We start from the raw sequence: 13605 nt of genomic DNA, 5'->3' as shown, positions 1-13605 counted from the left end.
TTCATAGTCTGTTCTTTTTAGTGACTATGTTGCATCGCCCATAGCCCCATCAGGGATCTTAAAGCATGTGGTATTAAAGCATTTTAACATGGGGTGTTACAGTTTCATGGTTCTGTGAAGGGACTTTATCAGACACTCCAGATTTCTTATCCTCTACCATTTTTCCAGGTTTTCAGCCTCACCCAGACATTAGTTCAGATATCCTACCTATTAAGGTTTCTGATCTGTCATTTTGTTTATCAAGGATCCATTTTCAGAGGCTTTTCTTCTGAAATGTACCTTAGACAGCTTTTCAGGCATAACCAGCTTGTAACGCAGAGATAGCTGGAAGGAAAGTAGTGTAGAGCAACAGAGGAAGAAATGGAGAATAGACGGAAGAACTCTTTTTCTACAGTTTTCTAGGGTGGGTTCATCAGAAGGGTCCATTGCATATAAAGTTCTGGAAGTATTCTGAAAAAGATGAAAACCCCTTTTTTCCTTGCTGACACAAGGTGTTAGATTTTTGTTGGTGGTGTTTCTGTTTTTCTTTGTTTTGTCTGGTTTGGTTTGCTTACTTGCTTTTTATTTTATTTTATTTTCCTGTGCAAGCATCTGAGAGCACATCAATAGCTTGTGACTTAAAAGAATATATTATCAAGGCCTATGACACTGTGTTCTCATGTTTTTGACATTTGTTCAAAGTACATGTAATGTACATCTTAGTTTTCAGTCTTACACACCACTCCTGAGAATTTACTAAGCTATTTAACTGGTAGTATAAGACTAACATAATTACAGTACTTCTATTACAGTGCTTTATGATTTATATTGAATACATAAAGGAAAAAAATGCAGAAGTCATTTTTGCAGGTATAGTTTTATAGCAGTAAGTTAAAGAGAATTGAGTGCACCTACATGACAGAAAGTTTAAATAGCAAAAACAGCTCAGATTCTAACCCTAATAAAATAAGACCAGAACTGATTTTTAGACTTTTACTTCATATTGCCACATGAAGCAAAACCGTCCCAAACCTTTAGAGAAATAGTGGATAGAAAATTAACAATTAAATTTGAAGCAGTTTGGAAATTTATAATGCATCCTTAAAAGGGATGTGGCATTTAGCTAAACACTAAAGACAGAAGTAATACCTTTGTGCTATGGTATTTCAATTCTTTTGCACTGGTAAAGAAAAAAGTTGAAACTTACTCCGTCTTTTTTTGTTTTGTTTTGTTTTGTTTAATATGGTTATTTATCTTCCCTTTGCATTCATCCATTTTCCCCATCTTCTTCTCACCGTTTGTCAGATGTCACACACACAGCATTTTGACCCTTTTAGCCCTGTGGTAGTATTACAATTTCAGCAAGAGGAAGTAGGAATGATTTACTGTGTGCAGATTTAGACTAGCTCCTCAGAACCTTCCTGCTTCTCTTACAAAGGTAAAGTGTTCCAGGATGGGAGAATCTAGATAGGAAGGAAAGCTGTAACATTGCTATCTAGATAGATCCAAAACCTAATTTTGTTTATTTCCTGGCTCTGACAGAAGTTTCACAACTTTGAATGACTCAGTCATTATAAACCTAGTTTCTCACTTGTAAGAGACTGTTTCTTTGACTGTTTGTCATTGTGCTGACAGTTGAATCTCTGCATGTCTTGACATCAGAGATGTACATTGTGTAGGAGTGTAGGCAATACTTCTTTTAACTGCCAGATGGGAAAGCAGTAAAGAACTCCCAGCTTGTGGGTTGTTTTTTGTTTTGTTTTGATGTAGTTTTGTTTGTTTGTTTGTTTTCAGGTGTGGTGGGGGTGGCTCTTTTTCAGTTTCCTGTGTGTGTGTGTAAGAAGTTTTCAGTTAGGCTGAAATATATACAAAGTCCAGGGACATAAAAATTCCAGAACAAGTAGATTTGCCAGTTCTGGAAACAGTGGTACTTTTATTACAAGGAAAATATTTTAGGCCATTGTTTCAGGCCTCCTCTTTCTCTTCATCATTTTTTGATATATATATATATATTTAATTTGTATATATATTTTTTTCTGAGAAGCTGTAAATTTTAAGGGCCTATTTTAAGACATAATGATAATCTGGTTTGGTCTTTGCCTAACACAGGTCATAAAAAACCGCCAATAATTCTTGTAGTGGAACATATCATTTTCCCCTCCTATGTAAGTGAATGCTGTCAAGCTCAATAATTTGTACTTTACTAGAGCATAAAAACATCCTGTCTCAATTTAAGGAGTCCTGGAGATGATGAGTTTCCTTCTCCTTGGCAATGGATGATTACTATCACTGCATAACAGGTGTTTCTAATTTTTATTTTCAACCAGAAACAAATCTGGGGTTGTCATATGATATGGATGACTATGGCCTAAGATTTTGTCACACCCACAACAAGGGACAAAATATTCTACGTTATATCTGTGTGTACGCCTTTGCTCTGCTGGCTTTTATAAATTTGTGTGTTTTGTTGTTGTTGTTGTTTTGTTTTGTTTTCAATGGTTGGCTCCACTTCAACTCTTACTTTACTTTTATCCAATTTCATGGTAAACCACACTTAAATTCATCCATTTCTCAGACCTCTCAAAAACTGTCCCAGGACACAGAAAAAAATAAGGCAGAAATTATCTAATATGTCTGTGATGTAACAGCCAATTGTGTGTTGATGTTGTTTCCTACTCATATAAGAGTATGTGTTAGGAGAAAAATTATGACAGCACAGTTCATTCTGAGATTCATGATTATCTGCCTTGTGAGCTAAGCATCTGCCAAGCATAAACTACCCACCTCTGCAAAACTCACACTGGGACCTCAACTACCAGATGCAACTGGTCATATCTAAGTCTGCCTTGACAGCATTAGGCACATGGGATCATGGAGTAGGAGAGTCTCAGCACATTAAATGCCAGAAATATTAGTGCTGTAGCAAGGAAACTTGAAATGGGAGAAAGACACATACAAATGCGTGAGTCATAACAAGCCCATTTTCAGTACATTTCAATACTTTGGTGTGTAAAAAAATAAAATAGCAACCTCTCCCACAAAATAATAAAATAAAATAAAAATAAAATCCTACAGATGAAGTTTCCCTATACTCTTTATTAGTTGGTGGTTTTCCATTCTCAGTGACAATCTTTTCTGTAATTCATAAAATCATGCATTTTTCATAAATCCATTTCTAAAAGTATTGATAAAAAATCTGTCTCAGTACTGTAGTAGCTGCATTAATAAACTGAATCTGTGTCTATAGCTGTTTGCGCTGATTGAGAGTCAAAATGCTACTTGGGGAGTGTCATAGCCTAAAACCAAAACAGAACAAAATGAAACAAAACTATAAAAAACTACACTATCACTAAAAAAAAGGAAGTAATGTAGACTGTTAAAAAAATGGAAAATTAGCTGGGAATCAGAACAAAATGTTTTACTTTTATGCAGAAAATAAGGAATATAAGGGTATTAATCTACTTACTTGATGGACACATTTCTTGCATACTACTCTGCAGTTCTGTTGTCATTCAGTAAATTCAGATGTGAAGAGTTTTTTGAGGCCAATCCATGATTTAAAACTACAGCATTACCAACCCAATAACTAAAAGACTTTAACAAGACCTCTTCACCATGACATTAGCTTAAAGATCATAAAAAGTTATTGGTTCTGAACTAGCTTTTCATGTTTGAAAAAAAAAAAAAAAGGGGGGGGGGGTGTCTTTTTTCAGGCAGTTCTGCAAAATCAATAAATTTATTCCCTTCCTCACTCCTGAAAGTAGAGAGTCCCATGTAACCACAAAACTCAAGAAGTTAGATTATCAGAAGATTACATTTCATAACACATTCTCTTGCCATCCTCACCAAGGTATTGTTGAAGAACACTCATCTTACAGCAGAAGCTGTGAAATGGCTTTGCTTCCCCTCCATAGTCATATATAAGCAATCTCTCTTCCCTGAAGCTCATGGAATTTTACAGCAATGAAACAGTTACACAAGCACAGGACTTGGCCTTTCCCTAAATGCCTATGTTGCCTAGCTCAAATATTGACTTAACTACGAACACTCTTGGCCTGTAATTTTAGACATTGAAACCAAATACACGAAATATGTCTTGGAAAAGAATGCTGAAAACAGCAATGATATAAAAGTGGTTAATCTTTATAGAAAAGAATTGTACAATTTTTCTTCAAAACACTTGAGCTAAAATTTATTTATATCACCGGACTTTTGTTAAGAAATGAAAAACAACTGAATAGCTGCTTGTTAATACAAAGTCCTCCCAATGAAAGGGAGTGTTCGAATTTACAGAACAAAATTGTTTGCATAGTAAAATAATAATCCAGATGGCAAAAATATGCAGCCCTCAAAATGGTCAATGTTACAAGGAAAGTTCTGCTTCTTGGGGTCATCATCAGTAACAGCTTCATGACTATTTCAAGCTCTCACCTTTACACATATTGAACAGTTTAGTGAACATTAGCAAATCCATGTATTGCTAATCTACTGTTCTAGAAATGTGTGACTGTGCAGTACAGCCCTGGGTTTATGATTGAGCTGGCTCTTTTTGACATGAAAAGACCAGAAAAGAAATAGCACCAGTTCATAATTTTGTTGGCAGAATTCGGTGCAACTATAAATAATTTAAGAAATACTTCAATTAAGACTTATGTTACATAAAAGCACCTTCTGATCCACTTAAACTTTTTTATACATAAAGCAGAGTGAAGGTAAGGGCAATTTACTGTATGCAAACTATTATACTAAAAGACTTGGTGAACTAGGATTTAACCTCCTCTCCAAGAAAGTCTATATACCTGTTTTATGACTATTTGAGCAAAATAAAATATGAAGTAACTGCAGTGTAGCTACTTAATCTGCAGTTTAAAACAAATACATGCACTCAGAAGTCAGAAATAAAGCAGATCTGATGCAAAATAAGAATGAACATAAAATAAAAGCACGATATTTTATGTTGGAAAAATTCTAAAAAAATCTGATCTAACCAACTGAATAACTCAAAAAAAAAAAAAAAAGTACAGATATGAACATAATGGAAATTGCACAGAGCTGCAAAAAAGATAAGACTGATATTTAGGTAAAGTATGAAGATGAGTGGAATCAGAAATGGGGAAAACGGCAAAACAAGCTTTATGTTCACATAGTCTGTGACAACCTGCAAAAGAATTTAAATTACAGTGAACGCTGCATATACATATATATATACATATATATATATTTTGTCACTAGAGTCTAATACAAAAGGAGTATGTACTACTTGTAGGTCATGAGTGACAAAAGCTCTCTAAATCAAAAGGTCCCTGTCTAATATTATGCCTAACTACTTTCTCATGCAAATAACTCCTTTTCCCTATAATCTGTAAGAGTTACTGACATATTATTCTCAGGACTGCACTGGTAAAGTGCTCAGATGCCCTTATGTACTCTTCTACTTGTATGCATTGTGGAATGAAAAAAAAAAAAAATCATAGAAAATAATTGAAGTCACTGCTTGACTTTCTTCAGTTAATATTATAAGCTCCCTCCAACCTTCATAGGATCAAATGGAGCTTCTGGCTGCCAGCAAACCTTTTGTACCAACTGGGCTTTTTGCCTTTATTCTTTCTTAACTGGATCCTAACAAGAGTTATTCTTAACAAAGTAATCTCCCTCTCCCCCCCCAAAAAAATATTATTTCCTGAAAAATGCTTGCCAATGAATGGACTGAAGATCACAAATTAAGTTTTCAAATATTTACATGAATTAAACCAACAGGCTAGTCAAGCAAAATATGCATACAGTTATTGCATAAGCCAAAACCTGCATTACATGTAGAAAGACTACATTTCCCACCTTTACCGGGGATTCAGCTGACAAAGCTAGCACAGTCAAGAGTTTCCGTCATTCTTACAGTAAATGGTTTTGAAAATGGAATGATAATTTGGTTTATGAATGAATCACTGATATGAAAAACTTCAAATTCCAGTCGAATAAGATAGAAAACTAGTATGAATACTAATCAGATTTGAAGTTTGAGATTTATTTTTTTTTCTGATAAACAAATGTATCATAAAATGTAAGCACTTAATTCATAATTCAGAAAAAGCAAAATACTGCTGAAACCTAACTACTTAGAAATGTTTCCTAGATGAAACCTGAAGGCTAGTAAAACATTACAAAGAGCTCTCATGAAAAAAAAAAAAAAAAAAAAAAGAGTGACTGGATTCCAGTTGGACCTGATCTATTGGACATGAAAGGCAGCCGTGAATTTGATTCCAGAAATTCAGTCTGCAAGCATCTCTCTGAAAATCTCTGTTTGATGTAGGGCATATAAATGAAATATTATACTCTGTTAAGTATTAGAAAGAAACTACTTCTGTGTGTATTTTCTATCCCAGCAAACCATTCTTTGTAAGACAATCATTTCAGTCATGGAAAGTTCTGTTTGAGAATGGACTATAAGACTTTGTTATAGTGTAACATACTCTGGGTTTCTTGTTAAAATAAAAAAATTTTAAAAATGACAACAAAATAACTTTGGAATGAGATTATTACATTTTACGAAATGTTGTATCACAAACAAAATAGAATCTTAAAAAATAAACTACATTCATTTGAACACATTTCAGATTTTATAAAATGTCAAATAATTTAGATGCTTTTGAAATACTGTAGTAAAATACCCAGAAGGATAAACACCACAGCTCTAGGAAAAGAAAATATCATGCATATAATCACGCTGAGCATGCAACTGCAAGCTTACTTAACTTGCAAGACCAGAAAAGATGGTCTAAGGTAGGTTTAGAAAAAAGTCCTTTGGATTAGAGACTTGTGTTCTTATGTGCATGTACCACTTGCACTATTAATGAACATATTTATCATTAGAAAAGATATTTTATTAAAAAAAAAAAGTTTAATGAGATGAAAATGGAAAAAAAATATATGTATATTTAAACAGAATGAACAGTTGAGAATATTAAAAAGTTAGCAAGGAATGCTCACTTACTAAAGAAATTACAACATGCATCACACAAAATAATTCAAGTTACTATTTGCTTAAAGCTAAATACATCAGTACATTGCTGAATTAGGTTCATAAATCTAGATTTTTGTCTCTCCAAAGCAATGAACACAATTAGGCAATCAGAAGTAGAAATGATATGATTTTGTAATAATGATTTGTTACGTCTGTTTATGTCTTTGCACAGTTGGAAATATGCAAAAACTAACAAATGATGATTCTGGGCATGTAGAGAAATGAAAAGCCTATTAATCTTAGCAGCCTAAAGCTGCAAGTTGAAATTCACAGACATGAGAGCTTCAATCTGTCAGTATCATATAATAGAATATCCTTTGTCAGCAATCTGTATGTATATATGGAACATAAGGCAGCCGGTAGAAGAATCCCTGAATGTACAATCTGAAGATAAAGATATTATCTATTAGTCTGAAGTAATAGAATTTCTTGGGGATTGCTCAGTTTTCCAGGGGAAAAAATAAAATAACACTGTAATTTTTAAGCATATAAGTGGATATTAAATACTGTAAATTTATGTATAATAAAATGATAATTGTATTTTATATTTGCCTTGTAAATGAAAGAGTCATCATCAAGGAACTTAAGTAGGTAATTAAATTGACTCATTTGCTTTCATCAAATTTGTAAAAGTATATAGTAAGTTGTGCAGAAACACGAGATTGGGGTATATACTTTGTTCCACGGAAATTTTCATAGTTATATTGGTTACAAATATATATGTGTTACTATTTAGGTATGTAGGAGCCAGTGCACTTTGTATTAGCCAAGTGTCAGTACTGTTTCATTTCAGTATTGTTAGCTCAGATGACAGTCACTGAAGATATCTGCCTAGATTCATATCAGAAACTAACCTATCCCACCCCAAAACAATCAGGCTGAGTCTGACCCTACTCACTTTTTTATTCCTCTCACTCTGAAATAAATATTTATTTTTCTTTCAAAACCCCATTGTACAGATGAGTGTAAAGTACTGAATTTCCTTTCATTACACTTTGATGTTTCCTGTTTTCTCTCCCTGGGTAGAATTTTTATTTCCTCTTATGTAAGACTTTTTTTGAACTTTGTCCATAAGTATAACATACTCCGTGGAATTTTTTTATAAAATAAACCTCAAATGTTAAGACGGAAAGAGAATTGGCTTAAAAGAATGTCAGAAAATGAGACAAAATATTTGGGTTTGCATTTCCTTCTGGGAATAATTAAAAAAAAAAATGTAGACAGTTAAGGCAAAGTAAAAATGGTTAAGTAAGGAGCATAAAGGATGATAAATTCTACTATTAACAACCTAAAAACAGGTTAAACGAGTGCATGAAAAGCGTATAAGCAGATAAATAGCAAAGAGTGCATACAGTATTTCATTATCCTGTACATTCATTTAAATTCAGAAAGAAATAAGTTTTTATGAAATATCAAATTATAAGCTTCAAAACATTGTGAATTGTGTTATTTTATTTTATTAAGAAATACTCTCTCAACCTATTTTTCCTATTTTCTTTTAAAACACAATAATACTCTTAAGATCTACATGTCGCAGGGGATGTACAATCAAGCACATATTGTGGATAAAGATCACATCCAAAAACCAGTACAAGTTCCTATGCGTAAACTAACTCTGATAGAGTGTGAGTGGAAATTATTTCCCACACAGGTCTTGTACTGGCCTGCATAGGTATGAATATTATTCTGCTTGAATTTTTATCCCCTAAGTATTTATTAAAAAAAAAAAAAAAAAAAAAAAAAAAAGACTCAGTAGAAATAACTATTACCTACATTCACAAGAACTCAGAGAATACATTAGCCTACTCTCAACGTTCAGAGCTCTGCACTTTCTACCTGTCAGAGCAATACCACAGATTTCAAAAGATGCTGACTTGCGTTAATAAATTATTACAGAGATATTTGATATATTTCCATCAGGAGCTGATGAGTCTACGTATGACATATTATTACTGAAGTATTCAAATAACATTGTATGATAAAAACACAACACAAAATATATTAAGGTAACTAGCACATATTCCTGGAATAAAAACTCTATAATATCCAGGATTCAAAAATCTTTTTTTTAAAAAAGAAACATGAAAACTGACTTTTAAAGACTTTTTTTTTTCCTGTATCCAATATGTGTTAATCAGCAGTCCTAGCACTTCCGTCATTTTAGAATACAGATGGTTGACAGACATTTAAGAGAAGAAAAATATAGGAAAGGAAAACAGTGCTCTTGAAAGTATATTTATTCCATCTAGGTATTGTCCTTTCATTTACTTTGAAGGCTTTTAATTCCAGTATCTGTTTGAACTTTGTTGGAGCTAAACTTCATTTAGAAATGCTGTAACTCTTTCTCCATTCAATTCATTTAATTAGATTTACATTATGTTTTCAAGAGCCTTAAACAGATTGATCTGCAAAATAGAAACATGGCAACCCTCAGTGTGCAACCCAGAAATTATTCATGTTCTCTCTGTTAGCAAAGTCTCTAGCTCAGAGTTAGAAATCTTGTTCGGTAACTGGGGAGACATATACTTCAATTCTGAATTTACAAGTGATCTTAATGACTACTTCCTAAGTGAAATAATTTGACACTCTCCTCTCCCTCCCTCATGGCCCAATATTTAAATTGGAACAGTTTTAGTTGTATCCTAAAGTTCTCACCAAGGAGATAACATAAGGGCCGTATTGCTGCTCCAAATCAGTACTGGACAGGATTGGACAACCTATCTGCTGTTTGAGAAGAGTAACTACCTGGCTCTTGGGAACCAGTAGCCAGAGCCAAAAATGTCTGGCCCCTGTCTGTCTCTCGGTTTATGTTTGATTTGGTAGTCATGATTTGAGGAGGCCCAAGACATTGGATCTTACTGGTGAGATAAGCAGAAGAAAGCCTTCCTGAAAATGCCCCTGGGGCTAGGTGTGAGCTTGGGATTTGATCAGCTCACAGAAACAGGAGGTAGGCAGTTCTGACATGCCCGCTGGCAAAACTATATGCCCATATAGCATCACCATGGCAACTGCAGGGTAACAGCAGAGGAGCAGGAGTTTTAAAGATCTTAGTAGCAGTTAGACGTGCTGAAAGACAATGGAAATTAACTACCTATGTGTGTAAGGTCATTTTTAAATTGGGACATAGGTGGTTTTGAACCTACCATCCTGTTAACTCAGCACTAAGTTTAAATATATAGCATAAATACAATTGCATTTTTTTGTCTTACAGCATCATAAAAACTAATTTTTAACAGACTACATGCTTGATTATATTATATGCCAGGGAAATTCCAGCTGAATAAAGCTTATGTAACAGAGTAGAAAATCAATCTCTCCATTTAGTTGGGTCTAATCTCTAATTCACATTCCTTAATAGTTAGGGAGATGTAGATGTGAAATCAAAGGTTGTGGGATATCAAAACTCCAGGCGTTTGGTTCAAGCTAGTCAGAATGCTGCTGTTTCACTGAGTATCAATATTACAAGGTCTAAACAGTATGTCCTGATTTAGCAAAGCCAACAACTTTGCACCTGTTAGCAGTGAACCCATGAGACTGCCTGTGCATTTAACCACAAATATACTTTTAAGCACATAGACGCTGTTTACTTTGCTAGAGCGGTGCCACAGTTGTAACATCTTAAGAGGCTGAACTCTCAAGACAATAAAGTCTACCTATTCTTCTATGTATCCCTCAAAATATAACTTTTCAAAAATGCATGACTGTTTTCAACTATGTTGATAACAGTACCATGTCCCCAGAAGTTATTTCAGAGTCCTGACTGTGTGTAGAGCTGATTCCAGTGTCAGAGTCTGTATCATTTATGTCCAGATTAGTCACTCTGTGAACAAAGTCAGGAACTGCAATGCTGTTACTGGAGTTGCCACTGCCCTTGGGTGGCTCTTCATTCAATGGAAGCCTAGTTTCGATGTTGTCTTTAATATGTAGTAAATTAAATTCTTCTGTAAGAAGTTCATACTCTTTTTCCTTCTTTTGAAGCAATGAGTCCCTGTAGGTAAGCTCTTTCTGAATGCAGCTCAGGTATGAATTGATTCTCAGACCATCTTTCATACTTTTTTCCAGCTCATACTTTACACTTTCCAAATTTGAGTTTTCTACTTGAGCATTAGAAGCTCCTTCTGTGCGAATATCATCTCCTTTTTTTTCTGAACATATACCATATACTTCTTTTTCAATTTCAGCACACAGCTTCTCTATTAATTGTTTGTGATGTTTCAGTCTCTCTTCGACCTGTAAAATTCCCTCACTTTTGCTGAAATATTCGTGCATCTCTTTTTGATCATCTGGCCTACTCCCTTGCTGCTCAGCCTCACTTGGATTGATCATTAAATAGGAGTCCTGCACATAATTTTCTCCATCATTGGCTACACGGTCTAAATGGAATTGTGCTTCACATTTTTCAATTTCCATATCTAGTTCCTTCATTCTAAGGACTTGCTGATGAATGGTATGATCTTGAGATATGATCAGATGAATCAGTGTCTCCATATTATCTCTGTCTTGCTGAACGCTGTCCTGTTTAAGTTTGGCCAGTTTCCGGAAAGTCTTCCTGACAATTTTCTTTTGCTTGTCTATTGGCAACATCTTCATGTAATTGGCTGGGCTGAGTTCCCACTGCTTTTCTACATTTTGTACTACCTTAGCTTCAGCTGTTTTCCACAATGGAAATGAGAGGAAAGCATCAGACTTTACCAACACAAAGTGCAAATTGGGCTGCTCTTCCCCCCAGGCCTTCCAAAGTCTCAGAATCTTTGTCAATGGAGGAAGGACTCGCTCAGAGCCTCTCCATTTTTCTACAATACAATAATCACTAGGTTTTCCAAAGAGGACCTTTTTCTCTCCAAATGTTGCTTGATGTTCCTCAAGTAGTGCTTGAATCACTTCTGCACAAGTTGTGCGTTTTGTCAGGCCACATACAATCTTCTCTTCCTGGCAAACCCACACCACAATCTCTCTTTCATTTGAAGCCATCTCCTTGCTGGGAGATCTAAAAAAAAAAAAAAAAAAAAGGAGACCATATTTAAATAGAATTTAATTTTGTTATGGTTTAACCCAGCAGGCAGCTAAGCACCACACCGCCATTCACTCCCTCCACTCCCTCCATGGAAAATATCTAAAAATATTGGATAAAATTAATGGGCTGAGGTAAAGACAGTTTAATAGGACAGCAAAGGAAGAAAAAATAATAATTTTATATATATATATATAAACAAATAAAGCACAATGCAATTGCTCTCAGAATCACAGAATCACAGGGGTTGGAAGGGACCTCGAAAGATCATTGTGTCCAACGCCCCTGCCAAAGCAGGTTCCCTAGAGCAGGTTGCCCAAGTAGGCGTCCAGACGGGCCTTGAATATCTCCAGAGAAAGAGACTCTACAACCTCCCTGGGCAGCCTGTTCCAGTGCTCTATCACCCTCACCGTGAAGAAGTTCTTTCACATGTTGATGTGGAACTTCCTGTGCTCCATTTTTTGACCATTGTCCCTTGTCCTAACCCAACAAACTACTGAAAAGAGGTTGGCCAAATCCCACTGTCTCCCACACTTAAGATATTTGTAAACATTGATAAGATCCCCTCTGTCTTCTCTTCTCAAGGCTGAACAGACCCAGGTCTCTCAGTCTTTCCTCATAAGGAAGATGTTCCAGGCCCTGTATCAGCTTTGTGGCCCTCCGTTGGACTCTTTCCAGAAGATCCCTGTCTTTTTTTGTACTGGGAAGCCCAGAACTGGACACAGTACTCCAGGTGAGGCCTGACCAGGGCAGAGTAAAGGGGGAGGATCACCTCCCTTGACCTGCTGGCCACGCTCCATTTTATGCTCACAAACTGCTGGCCAATCCCCAGCCCCTCTCTGAGCAGCTGTCCCATACCTGGCCAACCATCCCAGTTTTATAGTTCAGCAGGACACCATATGGTACGGGACGTCTCTCTTTGGCCAGTTTGAGTCAGATGTCCTGGCTGTGTTCTCTCCCAGTTCCTTGTGCGACCACAGCCTCCTCACTGGCAGGCCAGCACAAGAAACTGAAAAGAACTTGACTTATTGTAAGCACTGCTTGGCAACAACTAAAACATCAGTGTGTTATCAGCGTTATTCTCATCCTAAAACCCAAACTCAGCACATACCCCTATGAAAAAACAAACAAACAAACAAAAAAACTCTATCCCAACCCAAACCAGGTCAAAATGGCAGAGACCGTATGAATAACAGCTATAATCCTGATATGCCTACAACATTGAAAAACTCCTATTTTCCTGTACAACACAATATACTTTTTTAAATTACATGAAGAAATACTTTTGGAATCAGTAACAGAAAAATACGCCTATTTCAGCTTCTTCTCTAATATTAATACTAGCCCAGGTAAATGTGCATCTCCCACAAAAATGTATTTCATCATATTTATTTTTTGTACACTTAACAAGTGTTAACTACCAATAAGTATCAAAGTGTGGCAATCTGCATTAAATTTCCAGACTGTCCTAGAGTAACATACAGATCTACAGCAGAGTAACTTTCAGATCTGCATATCTGTTCTCATCACACAAACATTGCACAATTTAGGAGCTCTTAATATCACGCAGGCTTCTGTAGGGAAGAATCATGCTTCC

The 13605-nt window shown here is 35.4% G+C and overlaps 1 protein-coding gene across 4 annotated transcripts in view; it reads right to left on the bottom strand.

Annotated features, from left to right (window-relative positions):
• Positions 1-1195: 1195 nt before the first annotated feature.
• RASSF9 (Ras association domain family member 9) overlaps positions 1196-13605 on the bottom strand; it is a 38464-nt gene continuing 26054 nt past the window's right edge. For all 4 annotated transcript variants that reach the window (XM_040558272.1, XM_040558245.1, XM_040558256.1 and 1 more), the window contains exon 2: positions 1196-11984. In XM_040558272.1, coding sequence (XP_040414206.1) covers positions 10709-11968 — 1260 coding nt within the window. In that variant the 5' untranslated portion in view covers positions 11969-11984 and the 3' untranslated portion in view covers positions 1196-10708. The remainder of the gene's footprint in view (positions 11985-13605) is intronic.

This window comes from Cygnus olor, chromosome 1 (assembly GCF_009769625.2).
Source record: "Cygnus olor isolate bCygOlo1 chromosome 1, bCygOlo1.pri.v2, whole genome shotgun sequence".
NCBI classification, from domain to species: domain Eukaryota; kingdom Metazoa; phylum Chordata; class Aves; order Anseriformes; family Anatidae; genus Cygnus; species Cygnus olor.
This window is presented reverse-complemented; position numbering and strand designations above follow the sequence as displayed.